We start from the raw sequence: 16,259 nt of genomic DNA, 5'->3' as shown, positions 1-16,259 counted from the left end.
AACGGTTTAATTGTAACGATGAGTCAAAATTGATGTTGATCTTTTCTGCTGCCTCAAAAATTCAGAATTTTTTCTCATTTTCTGTAAAACACTGACAAAAAAGTTGATGATTATATTACCTAATATTTCGTTTCTACATGACAAGAACACTTGACTTAAATAATAATAATGGTATTAAAATTTTCATCACCTATTAATGATTTTAGGGGTGCCCCAATTAAATGTTTCAACGCAACAATTTGTCCTAAGCGTTTCTACACATATAACCGTGAAACGTTTGTTCAATTTTAAGCAATTAATACATTTGTCAACTGCAGTTTGGAATTGCCTGTATAATTAAGCTCGTGGTAACGAAACTGATTTACGTTCTGGATTGTTTGTGACCATTCAGTATTGTTTATGGCCGAATTAATAATACTTGAAAATAGAAAACTATTTCGAAAATTACGGAATGCTGTGTGAAATCGACCTTGTGAGTAAACACGAAAATAAAAGTGTCAATATATGATGTAAATATAAAATTATTTCTACCAATTTTTCGTTAAAGTCAACTGAGTAGGTTACAGTGACAAAACTTAAAACATTGGAAGAAACAATTACAGGAATTGTCAAATACAATTCGACAAAATAGAAGATTATTTCTTTTTTTTTCAAATTCTAACTTAGGTTGTCTCCATTTTTTGCTATGATTTACTTAATTTTCCTTAAAGAAGATGCACCAAATCCCTCAAAGATCTATAAAGTCAATCCAATTGATTTGTGTTTAATTATGGTTTAATCTTTTCATGTACATTGTACTAACAGATGATGTTGTTAAAACTGAAGATGTTCGCTAATTTGGTTTCTCCACCTCATCAAAATGTTATGAAAATAACTGCAATCTTCAAATCAACATCAAATTGGGAAGAAACTGAGTCTTCAGTTGTTGTTGATAAATTGGCTAAAACCTCCGCTTATAAAGTATTTGAAATAAATATCCACGGTACTCTAATGAAGAACACTTCCAAGATCAATAAATGGAGTAGTCACATATTTTGAAATATCCATTAGATTACTAAAAATCACCACCTACTTCTTACTCTTTCAATTGTTTGAAATTATAGTTTAATCTTCTTCTCTTTCTATTAAAGGTAACTTTAGTTAGTTCATATGGCTTCAGTTTTTAGCTAGATTTACCAATAACATTTTGATTCACTTGCTCTGGAAGTAGCTGCCTCCAATCATCAAATCCTGAACCCATAAATGAAATGAAAGGCCAGTTACGAAGAAACACAGGTCCCATTTGTTGCTTATAAATTAGATGTAGCATTTTTGGATGCCTTGTACCAAAACCATTTGGTATAAATATATAATGCTAATGAAGATGTATTAACAAGTTTAATTGGACAGAATTCAACTCGAAACAAATTATGATGCTAACTAGTACAAAATAGTTTTCTAAATTATTTTCTGGAATGATATCGAAGTTAATGGGGCGATCGTGTCCCCAGAGAAGCACGAATTGGAATAAGTTGAATAAAAGTAAAAATAAAAGATCGCGTTTAATATGTTAGCTATGGAGTAATAACGTGAAGGTATATTTTTGGATCGACGCTACTGACCGTCGACGTTGTTCTATGTGATGGTTGGTCCAAAGTAATTTGGGTATTCAGTACGGGACTTTTTATGTGACCGGTGTAGTGAGGAGAGCCATGGAGATCTACCGGAGATCCTCATGGCTGTTGCTGCTTCTTGGAGTTTCCCTTCTCACCACTGCCTTGCAGGGTACGTGTTTAAGAAAATATGAGGTTGTCAACTTGTAAAAACAGTGACCATTTAAGAATTTTAATTTCGAGTGATAGTGCGTGGGATTAGGTTATGTACTTGCTCCTGTACTCCTTCGAGATTGTGAAGAATTATTAGTTTGCTGTAGTGAAATCAATACAATTATTATGTAATGCTACGACTGGCGGCCATGATTCCCAGTTTTCGGTCTATAATATGATATGTTATTTTTGGATTAACCAGGTTTCTAATAATAAAAATTGACCACAAATATATTTTAATCTATAAATAAATATTTTGCTTTAAAATCATCAACGTTTGCTAAAAAAATTAACTCTTTGGCTAACCAAGCTAATATTCTTTAATTTGGCCCACCCATCACCTAACTCATCCTAGATTGACTCACTCATTTCCATTTTTTGCACAACCATTGACAACTTTTTTCAGGTTGATGTTAATTTTTTTTTGCAAATTTTGTTCATCTAAAAGTAGCTGGATCCCAATGCAATAACTTTTAGGCAAATCGCCAACACCGTGCCACCCTAGCCTGAACCGCTACATATTTAGATTTGACTACGACATTATATCTATAAATCGCCTTAAATCACTTTTTCCACATAAATCTAACCATCAATTAACTAATTCCCACATCCAAAAATACATACTCATCAACTTTCCAAAAATTTTTATATTTTGTCACAATTCTCGTCGGAATATGATGTCATTAGTTTATATATTGACGTCACAAGTTATAAACTAAATGTCTCAAACTGATTTAGATATCCGAAACTAAAATATAAAAATATCGCTGTTCCAGTTGAAATCATGTTATATGGACCAAATATTTTAAATTATCGATTGTGTAACTTCTCTGGTCCATAAATGTGAGCTAATTTAAATAACTACTATACAAATATTTTTTGATTTTTTAATAACTTAAACGAATACCTTCTTCTTCTTCTTCAGTATTATTTTCATTATCATTTTGCTCCACACTTCTGTGTGAAGACTTACTTCAGTCTTCATCAAATAATGGAAGGGTCAGTTTATTCAAAGATTCAAAGACTTAGATGACCTCAAATAATTTTTCTGAAGCAATTTTTGCCTAAATCTATTAAAATATCATCTTTCAAGTGGTGGCCCAAATGCTGCTCTTGATTACTTGAAGATTAAAATCTGGAATAATTAATTGACTTCTTTAGAAGTATAGGATTTAAAACTAAATTGACCAATAAAATTGTAGAAATGTATCTTCTCTGGCTCTTTTTGTCTTGTAGCTAAAGTAGCAATAGAACACCGTATTTTTTGAGAGATCTAAGAAGTTAAAACTTTCTAGAATCTTGCCAAGATCGACTCATTAACTTTATTGGCAGCAGTTTTGCCAAATTCTCCTCCTCTTTACAATTCTTTTTGGTGTGGCTCATACTAAAGTATCTTCAGCAGTTGAGGACTAGCAATTTTTAATTTTAGCCCTCAGTTGTTAAGGCTTCGGTTCCTTTCTATGTGCTGAAGTTGATGACTAATAACAGTTAACAATCAAAGCCTAAATGAATTATTTGGTTTTATAAATCGTCCTCATTTATCTCTTGCTAAAAATAAGTTTGTCTCAATATATAAACTAGATTAAATATTAAATTTGAAGTCATGTATTTAGTTTTTTGTTCGATGTTCCACATATGACAACTAAAAATAATGTTGTTATTCAAGCTATCGAAAATAGAACGTTATTTTAGATATAAACAATATTTTACATACACTAAAAACTCAGTTAACTCAATTTTAAACTATGTGGTCATTAGTTTACAGTGTCTGGTAATAAACGTGTAAACCAACCGCCCCAAATAATGAATTAAAACTTGAACCAACAAACAAAACAAAATTTACGTTGTTTTTTTAATTATTATTGAGTGGGTTTAATTGATTTTTACGGTACAATGTATGTCCACAATAAAATAAATTTCAGCCATAAATTGAACTGTTGATTAATTCTACGAGCAATAAAATTTATGCGTCTGGAAGTACTTAATTCAAAGCCAATAATAATCATTGTTCTGCTGAGATTAGCAACAAGCAATTAAAATACTCGTTATGATGCATTAAAAAGATGATTAAAGCTTTGTTTGTTTGTGGGAAGCCTTGGCCATAAATTTTCGAATCTTTGAAGTTTTTTACAGACCGTATCGATTACTTTCATTGAGTCCGATCGTGAAACAGGCTTCGTAATAATGGAGCTGATCATTTTTTAGAGTCACTTCAAAAAAATTTAAATGTATTAAACGCTGGAATTGCTCACGACCAAAAGTTGGAATCCAGTCAGAATGTAGGTCAACATTATAGACTTTTGTGCCAAAAATGTTGTAATTTTTGTCTAAATAAAAAACTCACGGGCGGTTGAGAATTTAAAAATACTGATATTTTAATACTGTTTTAACAGTCGGTTAATGCTGCGTGAGAAAATATTGGTTTAACTTAGAACGATGGGACGGAGGAGAAGTTTATTTTTGGTCTTCTGTCTTTATTTTAATTCTATGTTATCAATCCAAAAAACTTGTCATCGATTCTGATTTCAAGTAACAATCCATTTTAAATAGCCTTGACTATTTGAAAGCGACAAGGTCATCTAATTTTGATCACATCCACGGTGTTAAGTTCTATTTAGAGCAAAAAAGCTCAACTCGTCACACTACTTGCCCAGTGATCTATATAACGACGACCAAAAATAAATTACGACATTCCCGACGCACGTATTGTTACACGTTTAGATGATTGAAATATTTTAGCATTGTTAAATGGAACATTATGCCACCGCAACCGTAAACACACCTCAAAACCAACACCATTAATCATGGTGAATAGAAAATAATAAAAATTATTGATAGTATCGGAGGAACTGAATAAATGTTTTATTACAGGTGTGCAAGGTGAGGTAGAGTCTGAGGGTCCTTCCGAATCCGAATGTCGGCCTTATATCGAGAAAGCTCTTAAAGAGTTAGAAACTGGAGAGGCGGGATCTCCAGAGAGTGCGGGTGACACAGGCGATACGGGCGATAGTAAAGAAGACTTGCCAACTGTAGAAATCACTACCGACGACTCCGATCACCAAGAGGGTGACGGAGATGACGAAAGCCACGATGACGGAAATGCTAGTACCGAGACCGAATCCGAAGCCGGGCAAGAGGCCCAAGAAGACCAACCTGATGAAACGCAATCTGACGAAAAGGTAATTACCAGTAGAATCTTCAACAGCAATCCAACTAAACAACTTGTTACAGGACGAACAAGAGGCTAAAAGCGAAGAAGCAGCGGATGATGACAAAACGGACGAAGTAACGGTAAGTACAAAACATCCAATCATCTTTTAAAATAAGTTGGATTTCATTTTTATACAGGAGGACGACAAAAGCAAAGAAGATGAGGAAAAGAAAAGTGAGGAAGCTGAAGGTAGCAAAGAAGCTGATTCCAAAGAAGGAGATGATGACACCAAAGAAGAGGTAGAAGCTGAAGGAGCAGCTGAGGCCGACAAAGAAGAATCCAAAGAAGATGGTCAAAGTAAGGAAGATGAAGCTGATACTAAAGAAGATGATAAAGATAGCAAAGAAGAAGAGAAAGAGGAAAGCAAAGAAGAAGAAAAAGCCGAAAGCAAAGAAGATGCAGTAGACAGCAAAGAAGAAGCTAAAGACGACAGCAAAGAAGAAGGTAAAGAGGACAGCAAAGAAGAAACTAAAGACGACAGCAAAGAAGAAGAAGCCCCATCAGTAGAGAAAGCAGAAAGTAAAGAAGAGGACGACGACAAAAAGGAATCTGTAGAAGAACAAGACGAAACTAAGGAAGAAAGTGCCGAACAAGACGCCGACAGCAAAGCTGATGACAAAGAAGAAGAAAGCAAAGACGACAGCAAACAAGAAAGCGCCGAAGACGATACCAAAGAAGAAGTAGATGCCGCTGATGACAAGAGCAAGGAAGATGAAAAATCTGAGGAAGGCGATGATGACGACAGTGCCAGACAGAAAAGGGAGGCTCCAGAAGAACCCAGCAAAGAAGGTACGTAGTTTTTCTTTCAATTTATCCATTTTATTAATATCATTTCAGATGATAAAGCCGACGATGACAGCAAGGCTGAGGATGATGCCAAGGCAGATGATGACAGCAAGGCTGAAGATGATGATAAAGCCAGCAAGGAAGAGGAAGATAAAGCAGCTGAAGGAGATGATAAAGATAGCAAAGAGGATGCTGAACAAAGTGAAGAAGGTGATGAAGCTAAGAGTGAAGAAGCTCCTGAAGAAGATTTAACATTGGATATTGAAATCCCTGAGAACTTAAGACCAAGGGAGCACGTCGAACAACTTTTGAAATTGGACAGGGATTCTTCTGATGTTGAGGCTGTTATTAATAGAGTTTCCGATATTACTTTGCGTGAACTTAAAAAACTTTACGAAAACGCCATCAAGCCTTTGGAAGTTTTGTACAAATACAGGGATCTTAGCAACAGACATTTCGGTGACTCTGAAATCTTCTCTAAACCGTTGATACTCTTCATGGGACCTTGGAGTGGTGGAAAATCCTCCATCATCAATTATTTGGTCAACAATGAGTATAACGAAACATCTTTGCGTACAGGTAGTTAATTTAAATTTCTAAAAATACATTAAATTAATGAATATACATTTATTTAGGTGCTGAACCATCCCCCGCATACTTTAATATTTTAATGCACGGAGAAGAACCGGAAGTAGTTGACGGTACCGAATTGGCGGCTGACTTTACATTCTCAGGTCTACAAAAATTCGGGCAAGGCTTGGAAGAACGTCTTAGAGGTTTGAAGATCCCATCTAAACTTTTGGAAAAGGTGAGTTGTTATAGTAACATTTTGAACAATCTATTGTGTGATAATTTTGTGTAGGTTAACATTGTCGAAATTCCTGGAATACTGGAAGTACGAAAACAAATTTCAAGAGTCTTCCCATTCAACGATGCCTGCCAATGGTTCATTGACAGAGCCGATATTATATTTTTGGTCTACGACCCCTCTAAACTTGATGTAGGACCAGAAACTGAAGCTATTCTCGATCAGCTTAAAGGAAGGGAACATCAGGTAAATAAATAAAACACAACAATAGCAAACGTTTATTTCATTTAAATTTTTGTCCTTACAGACCAGAATTATTTTGAATAAGGCTGATCAAGTGAAACCAGAAGAACTTATGAGAGTACAAGGTGCTCTGATCTGGAACATCTCACCATTGATGTCTTCTCCACAACCTCCAATCATGTACACCACATCATTGTGGTCCAGACCATACGAATCTTGGGCTCCTGTGAGACTTTTGCAAGCACAAGAGAGGGCTTTCCTTAGGGATTTACGAGGTGCCATCGACAAACGCATAGAAAATAAAATCGCCAGTGCACGAAGATTCGCGGTACGTATAAGACATCATAAAGGGTAGAATTAGTTAATTGAAAGGATGTTTCTTCCAGGTGCGTGTACGAAATCACGCTAAAATGGTAGACTGTTACCTTACGACTTACTACAATCATAAATCCGTGTTTGGAAACCGTAAACAAGTAGCGGATGCTATTATCCAACACCCACAAGACTACCACATCTACGAAGGTCTGTCAACATTAACGAACATCTCCAGATACGATTTGCCCGACCCAGAGGTTTACAAGGACTTCTTCAACTTAAATCCTCTGTACGATTTCCAACAGTTGTCTGCTACATGCACGTACTTCAGAGGTTGTCCAATCAACAGATTGGACATCGCCATCGCGTATGATCTCCCTGAACTTGTGGGTACACACAGACGTAACGTAGAAGTGGCTTTACAAGAAGCCAACTTATCAGCAGCTCCAGGAAGTTGAGCCCGATTCTAAGGACCAAGTATTATCCCTCCGTTGGCAGGATACGACGTCCTGCAAAAAATAATAAAATACTAGACTATAGACTCTAGCAATGTTTCTCAGTTCATTTATTAAGCCCAATTTAAAGGACGTTGATCAAGAGTCGAGTCACACATTTAGTTATCCTGTGAAACTCATGTGATGTGACAGTGCGTTTAGACAATAATTAAAATTAATCAGCCAATGCCAATGCCAATGCTTGCCCTAGTCTCCTGCCACGTGTTTTTGATCGCATTTAAGGTTTCTTGCAATCGGAGTGTTCAAAGAAAGCAAAGTCGAATTTATTTCAAAGAGAGTGAGTTTATTTATTAAGTATATGTATGTATCTTTTTGTCACCAGATGTACAATTCCTTACCAGCTTTACTAAATTTTAATGACAGTGTTCTTAATTATTGTAGTAATGTATTGTATACCGAATGTACAGATGTACTGTTGTATTGTAGTGTTTAATTTATTTAGATATTTATTTTTTCGTCTCTCATTTATGTATCTTTCATTCGAATTATTTATCAAGTGTTACATTGTAAGAAGACATAGGTTAAGGAAAACAATACAATAAAATATTTAATTTGTATATTCTAGTTATTTTATATAACTTTCACCACACAATTTATGAAGGTAAGTATAGGTACAATGATTTAATGGAACAAAAATTCTTACTTCTAAAATATAAAATAATAAAATGTTTTTCTGCAGTTTCTCCTAAAGTATATTAAATACTGTCCCTCAAGTTATGTAATAAATTTTCTCTATAATGATACCGAAGCTTACATTGTGGGGGATTCCCCTATTTTTTATCCATATTTCCTACGACACTAAATATTTTTTAAAACTAAAATCAAAATATAATTAAGAGTACCTTTTTTCTAAATTGGGTAAAGAATAGGAAAAGTAATGGTTTTAAACAATATCAGTAGCGTAGAAAATATGGATGACAAAAAGAGGGAACTCCCCCAGAATCTACACTACTTTATCATTACAAAAAAAGTTTATTACATTGGATTGTAAGAATATATTTTAGAATAATATATATTAGATTTAAACACACTTGGAACAAAGGTTACGGTTATGAGGGAAAAAACAATATTTGAAAATTATATTTTGGTCAGCTATTTTAGAAACACTTTGTATATTAAATGTTCCACATCATAAATTAAAAAATAATTAAATATTTATTTATTATGTTGTATCTAGATATTCTCAAGCTTTCTTGTATAAAAGTTATATAATGTATTTACAGGCTTGACGTGCCTTAAATGGAAAATATGAATAATACATTGAATATTGTATCATTTTCAAGGTTCAATTTTTAATGAAGTGTTATCACACCAGCTTAATTATTAAATATTATAAATTGGTAAATATTTATTAAAATTGTTTTTAAATTTACGTTTAATTAAAAAATTTACGTTAATATAATTTGTTCATTATATATAATGGAAAATACACTTCATAAGTACTGTTTATTTAAATGAACAGAGTAATTCCAAATTAGTCAATGAATATAGTCCCATTCAATGTCATGTCATAATTGAATGTTATTGGTTGTATGTTGTAAATCCTCTGTATTGATTAATCAAATGCGTTTGTTTGTTTATTCCATGATAATACTGGATTGCAAGTGTTGATATCATATCTGATTTTATTGTTTCATGTATGATTGAGTGTGGTACTTCACGGTAATAAATCTTATCATTATCTCAATAAAACTACGCACCTATTTTAATAATTAAATAAATTTGTTGAAAAACATATTTTTATTTAAAAGTCCCGGTCTAACTTCAACAAGTAATTCATAGATGGTGCTCAAAAGCCTGGGTCAATATCCCTACCCAGTTTAACGGGATAATGGCGATGTTTCCATAATTTTTAAGTGCTTAATAAATAAATAAATAACGTGTACGCTTCTAAGATGTTATGATTAAAATGAATAATGCCTTCTGACTCAGCATGGATCCAAACGGTAACGGAAAGAGAGGTTTGCCCAGACTTCGAGAGATCATCAGACGTCAGAGACAAGACTCGGATGTAAGTTTTTTATTTTTTCTACAAGCATGCACTGATATCCAATTGTAGTCATAACAACCGCGCTAAATTAACCGTATAGTTGTCATATCTCTGACACTCCGTCAACGTCGGTTACTGTCAATAAACATTAAAAATAACCTATTCAATTTGACAGTTGACTTTAACAACATTGAAATTGTTTGAAATTTGTAGGGTGGCGGTGGTGATTCACCCGATCTCGAGTTCGTCTACGATGACACCGACACGCATCAGAACGAAATCGCGGAACTGTACAGCTACACCGAACAACCTGAGCTCACCCTCAATGTCAGGGCGTTCGAGGACCAAATGGAGCAGTACAATCTGCCGCCCAGCTGGCAGCGGCTGGGCGTCGAGGAGAAGAAGTCGGTAGTTATGAAGCTGTTAGATCAACTGGAAGTCAGCAGTAAACCTCTTCGAATGCGAAGTGCCAGATGTATATTGTACATAACTCAGGGATGTTGGGCTGAAATGCAGTCCGACACAGAGCAGGCGCAGTGGGCCCGCCGTAACTCCATTTTACTATATCAACTTGGTGCTTTCAATGCATTCACCGATTTACTTAACATTGAGATCGAGTATGTAGTTGTAAGTCGAGGAGTGATCAGTACTAACAAATACGTTTCAGGAACAGTACGGCGGCACACGTCGCCATGCGCAAAATAGCCGTGTCGCTGGCGGATTCGCAGGATTTGCGCGTTATTCTGTCAGTTTTATACACCATCACCGAAGTGATCCGGAACGAGAAAGCCACCGGATGCGACGAGTTCCAGGCCGATGTGAATTCCTTTTGTAACGAGATAGGTAAACGTGTTGCAACCGAAGTGAACGACTCACTGAACCCGTGTGAACGTTTTAGCGAACGCAAGTGGCGAGGACCTTTTGATAGTCAAGCTGCTCGGCATGGTGACTAGATTTTGTAGCGGCGCCGCCCCACATTTCCCCATGAAGAAGGTGCTGCTCTTATTGTGGAAGTTAATTTTGGTGTCTCTGGGCGGCATGAGCACGCTCAGGGAGCTGAAAATTGAGAAACGTAAACGGGCCGGTTTGCCGCAACAGGATGAAGACACCATGGAGATCGCCAAAACTATGAGATCATCCTCTCCACCTGCCAGCGCGTCGGATTTACTTGAAGCACAGAACGAAAAGAGGAACCCCAGACCGTTTCGAAGGGTGAGAACTGACACGTGAAATGTTTGAGGTTTGTACAATGTTTTATTTTAGAGTCTGATGAAGCAAAGCAGCTTGGATGATCACGAGTCGTTGGGCATGGAACTCGAAGCTTCGATGAGCGGCGAAAACGCAGATGACTTGTCTGATATGTCAGATTACGATGAAAGGAGGCCGGCAGAAAATAGTGACGGCCAGATGTATAATAATTACCAGAATAGGCCTATGTCACCCACTTTACAAAACACTATTATGTTACCTCGTGGTTTGCCTTGGAAACCCAAAGTCAGGCAAAAGGATATTGACATGTTCTTAGACACTGCTAGAATGAAATTCGTAGGATATAGTCTGCAGAATGATAGGACAACCATGTTTGGACTTCCTGAGCCAATACATGAGGGAGTAAAAACACTTAAAGATGTAAGTATTAATAGTTATTAGTATAATTTCTCACAAATTACACAATAACTATTAAACACTTACCAGTTTGTTAGACAATTTGTATATACCAGTTTTTCGACAGTGCAGGCAACATATTTATTTTTAGGTTATATTATTTTCATATATGCAACCTGTATACTTTTGTATACAAATTTTGTTTATATGTTGGTAGTAGAATATTGTGACCAATGGCGGCTCGTGAGGTTTAGTAAGACACATTATACAGGATGTTAGGGAAATGTGTGCCGAAAGCAATAACTTTCTCAATTTTTTTTTTTACGAAAAATCCATATTTTGGATTTAGAACAAGAAAAAACAAAAACAATATTTTATTTCTATTTACGCTTAATTAACAACATACAATTTGAATAATCAGTGTTTTTATCATGTAAATTTAGTCCGTAAAATTCAAATTAAGAATTAGGCAATTTAATTCTTTAACAACAAATGATATTTGGAGCTGGATATTGGCTAGAGGGACGCCTCAGCTCCCTTACCATTGAAACAACAGTCCGACCTTAAAGCGCATGCGCGAATGTTGGCATGGTTGATTTATGAAACGAATTGGCGCGAAGAGGCACATTTAAAAGTGCCTCTGGATTATATGAAATCTTGTAAACTGTTTCTGCTCATTTATTTGTCCGTTTTGTAACATATTACCCTTCTACCTTTGTTCAAATATGAAATTATATTAGATTTTAAAAAATAAAGATATAATATCTAATATTATGTGTAAATATCAATAAATTGGCCAACTTCTGTAGTACACGTAGTGATAAGTTGAAGGCCTAAAAATTGTTTAACAAATTGGCGTTACAAAATAGCCATAACGGGCCAAAATCTTTTAAGCATGTCTACACTTCGCTGGCGGAGCTGCAAATCCAAAAGGAGGAAGAAATTGCCAGGAACCCGCTGTCGACAAGCGAAGGCGAGATCGAGATGACACCGACCGAAATCCTGTATCAAGCAATGCTGCCGAATCTGCCGCAGTACATGATAGCCCTTCTGAAAATACTTCTGGCCGCAGCTCCCACGTCGAAGGCGAAAACCGACTCCATCAACATAATGGCCGACGTGCTGCCGGAGGAGATGCCCATGACTGTGCTCAGGTCGACCAAACTGGGCATAGATGTGAACAGACACAAGGAGATCATCGTCAAAGCTGTGTCTGCGATATTGTTGTTGCTGCTCAAGCACTTCAAGATCAATCACATCTATCAATTTGAATTTATGTCGCAGCACCTGGTGTTCGCCAATTGCATACCTCTGGTTCTGAAATTCTTCAACCAAAACATCATGGCATACGTTGGCGCCAAGAACGCGTAAGTTTATTTATTAAATGTTGGTTCTTTGTGTTACTATTAGTGGAATTCCAGCATTCCAATACTGGATTTTCCGTCTTGCGTAATTGGAGATCAGCCCGAGCTCACTACGGAGAGTCTGGAGATCGGGGATCCAATACCGTTCTCGTGGCGGAACATGTTTTCGTGCATCAATCTGCTGAGGATACTGAACAAGCTGACCAAATGGAAGCATTCACGGATAATGGTGGGTATTGATGTTCCTGCCAGCTCGCAGTTATTGGGAATGTTGTTTTAGATGCTGGTGGTTTTCAAGTCGGCACCAATACTGAAGCGTACTCTGAAAGTCAGGCATGCGATGACTCAGTTGTACGTGCTGAAGTTGCTTAAGATGCAAACTAAGTACTTGGGCAGGCAATGGAGGAAGTCGAACATGAAGACCATAAGTGCCATCTATCAGAAGGTCAGACATCGCCTCAATGATGATTGGGCATACGGAAACGGTACGTAGATCAATTGAGGGGTTTTGAAGTAAAAAGTTGTTCTAAACGCTTTCTTACAGATTTGGATGCCAGGCCGTGGGATTTCCAAGCCGAGGAATGCGCATTGAGAGCGTCAGTTGACAGGTTTAACAATAGGAGGTACACACAAATAGCAGACAGTGAATACGAGCCAGTAGATAATTGTTTGAACAGTGTCCTTGGAACGACACACGATTTATCTGACAGTTTTAAAAGGCATTATCATCTTTGGTTAGAACAGGAAGTATTTGGCACACCAATTGAATGGGACAAACTCTTGCTGAAACAAGGATAATTATTTTTTTAAACGTAACTTATACAGTCATGCAATAAATATTATAGTTTTTAGTGATTTATAATGGATTCACTGCACATCACCGCAATAAAAAACTAGCCTTTTTATAGAAACAACTGTAAGATTTATTGCATGGATTCATAGTACATCTGCCCTTTTTTTAGGATTTAATTTGTATAATAGCATTTAGACGTAACTTTTTACTATCCAATTTTGTAGTAGATAATTTATTTGGGTCTACACTGCTATTTCAATGTATAGACTATTGGTGAAATTTTTTAAGCTTTATGCTAAAGATGATATTCTGCTGGCGTATTCGTTAATATCAAATTGATGTCAGGTTACGAGTCACGTTTTATTTCTATACATGTTAAGTGTTTATAAAAATATTATTTTAACTTGAAAATAGTTTGGGTGTAACACATTGGCTGCCAGTTAACGCGTTTACATATTAGGAATTGTGCGAATTTTTTGAACAAATGCGGAATTTAATTTACTCACTAGTTGCCGAGGTTCAGTCCTCAAATTGCGTTTAATTCACGTGGTATGTGTTAAATAATATTGTCGAACATTAAATGTGATATTTTTAATTAACTCTGTATAATTTTTACACTAGTTTATATTGAATTTTGTTATTATTAAGTATTTACTCTCACCTTAAAATTGTGATTATTGTGTTATTAATTGATTAAGGTGGACAATTTTACATTTATTCATTTTTGAGCTGGTAATTTTGTGAACGTATTTATTTATACACTACACTCTGTAGAAAATTATTTTTGGTTTTTAATATTTGGCGAAATATACCAAAAGTATCGTTTTGTTTTACAGTATTAAACACATTTTTTAAAAAGTTGTAATTAAAAATGTGTGAATTTCTGAATGATTGTGTAATAGATTCACTCGGTGCCGAGGTTAAAACCTCTTACAAAGTTCGACCACTGCTTCATCATGAAAATGTAACCGATTGTTTTATTAGCAAGTCTTAGAAAATCATTGTAATCTTTTTATTGTGTAATTATTGTGGTTTAGGTTTTAACTGCAATGTCTTTTGCTTAAATCTCAAGTATTTTGTTATTGTGATAGTTGAATTTTTTGGACTCATTTGAAGTCAGTTACATTACATTTTTGACGCTGGGGTCTTCAATCAAGGTGATAAAGTTGTTTTTTATAAACTGCTTTTTATGGTATATATCAAGTTTAAAAAATACTTCTTTGTGTTGGTCTTTATACGTTTGTACTTTATAATGAATGGTCTATAAATACCGAAGCTAGTGGCAAATACAAATACCTTACAAACATTTTTAAAACTTGATATATACGTGTTAAAAATGAACTTCCAAAACCTATTGAAACTTAACATTTTATGCTTAAAATTAGTATCTGGGAAGTAAGTGAGCATTGTAATACTTCCTGAATGAAAACTGCTGTTACCTATAATCTAAGGGAACACTTTGATTTAATTGTGATGTTGAATTTTTTACGAGAAGTTTCTGCGATTATGATATAAAGTTAACTGTATATAATAAGCACTGTAGGTTTTAGCGGCACTACAAAACAGTCCGTATTTATCACCCGTAATTCTAAAGCAATATAAATAAGTAGATGTATTTCAATTCAATTTCTAAAGTAGCATAATTTCATTGTACATACTACCACTACTAATAATAATAATAATAATAATAATAATCTTCCATACACACATATTCAGTGCTTTCAATACTATATGGTACAAAATGAATTTATACGGCGAAATGTGCAACACCTCCAATCAGGGTCAATGAATTTTGAAAGCACAGCATAACAAATGCCAAAAAATCATATTCTAATCTCAAACACCAAAACCTATTGCTAAAAAGTTATTAGGTAGCAAATAGGAAAATCAAAGCAGAACATCAGCTTTAGCATTTGTAATTGATAATATTAATTTAATGTGAATTTCAGAATTTAGCTTAGCAGAGTAGGCCTGATTGTATTTATTTGAATGAAATATACCTCTGCCTTTATAATTCGTGTTTTATTTCAATAATTCCCTGAAGAGTTTCTCTGCCCAAGTCTCCACTAACCAGCTCCGGTTTCTTTGAAGAATAAACCGGATATAATTTTATATGTAAATTCGTAAATGTCGTAAATATCAATGCTTTCAGTTTTCGCACTCAATTTATCGATGAGAGGTTTTCGTACCATTGCTACTTTCATCTTAAAACTTCCAACAAAGATCTGCGTTGTCTGTTGTTGCTGATTTCTGAAGCAACCTAAAATCACAATTAGTTTACAAGAATATTTATGTACAACTATTATGGTAATCAATTTGACTATGAATTATGACGGGCCATGTAAAAGGCAATAACATTTTCGTACTTTTCAATCAATTTCTTAAAGATGAACATTATCATTTGGTCTAAAAGGATACAAATTTAATTTACATATAAAAGCCAAATAAAAATCACATCTTATCGTGACACTCGTGTTCATTGTCTTTGGTATCATTGAGATAAATTATTTCAGTATCAATAATATTATATCCATACTCCAGACTCAAAAATGTCCAAAGACTCCTTTAATTAATTAATGGGGATCTCCTCAACTTCACACTCACTATGTTTTTAACATTTTCATACTTTTAAAAGATGTCTTAGAAACCAAATACAAAAACTCATATTATCGTGACGCTCCAGCATTCATTTTCTTTGGCATCATTGAGATTAATGATTAGAACTCCAAACTGAGGAATGTCCAAAGACTCCTTCGAGGAATCAATTGAGACCTCCTCAATTTCACTTTCACTGTTTCAAAACTTTAATGGAATTTTGCACTGA

General features: G+C 35.0%; 2 protein-coding genes across 2 annotated transcripts; both read left to right on the top strand.

Moving 5' to 3' along the window:
• Positions 1-1,605: 1,605 nt before the first annotated feature.
• Positions 1,606-8,240, top strand: LOC109596309 (midasin). The gene is made up of 9 exons (XM_020011824.2): positions 1,606-1,764; positions 4,677-4,984; positions 5,037-5,096; positions 5,154-5,805; positions 5,854-6,381; positions 6,438-6,610; positions 6,665-6,856; positions 6,918-7,181; positions 7,240-8,240. The coding sequence occupies exons 1-9, from the start codon at positions 1,692-1,694 to the stop codon at positions 7,624-7,626; spliced, it is 2,637 nt and encodes an 878-aa protein (XP_019867383.2). The 5' UTR covers positions 1,606-1,691; the 3' UTR covers positions 7,627-8,240.
• Positions 8,241-9,512: 1,272 nt separating this feature from the next.
• Positions 9,513-15,449, top strand: LOC109596307 (striatin-interacting protein 1). The gene is made up of 9 exons (XM_020011821.2): positions 9,513-9,694; positions 9,887-10,290; positions 10,341-10,516; positions 10,572-10,885; positions 10,937-11,302; positions 12,173-12,645; positions 12,700-12,871; positions 12,923-13,127; positions 13,187-15,449. Exons 1-9 carry the CDS (start codon positions 9,617-9,619, stop codon positions 13,438-13,440), a joined length of 2,442 nt encoding a protein of 813 aa, XP_019867380.1. The 5' UTR covers positions 9,513-9,616; the 3' UTR covers positions 13,441-15,449.
• The last annotated feature ends 810 nt before the right edge of the window (positions 15,450-16,259 follow it).

This window comes from Aethina tumida, chromosome 1, assembly GCF_024364675.1.
Source record: "Aethina tumida isolate Nest 87 chromosome 1, icAetTumi1.1, whole genome shotgun sequence".
Lineage (NCBI taxonomy): Eukaryota > Metazoa > Arthropoda > Insecta > Coleoptera > Nitidulidae > Aethina > Aethina tumida.
The sequence above is the reverse complement of the archived record's forward strand: the minus strand, read 5'-3'. Positions and strand labels throughout refer to the sequence as shown.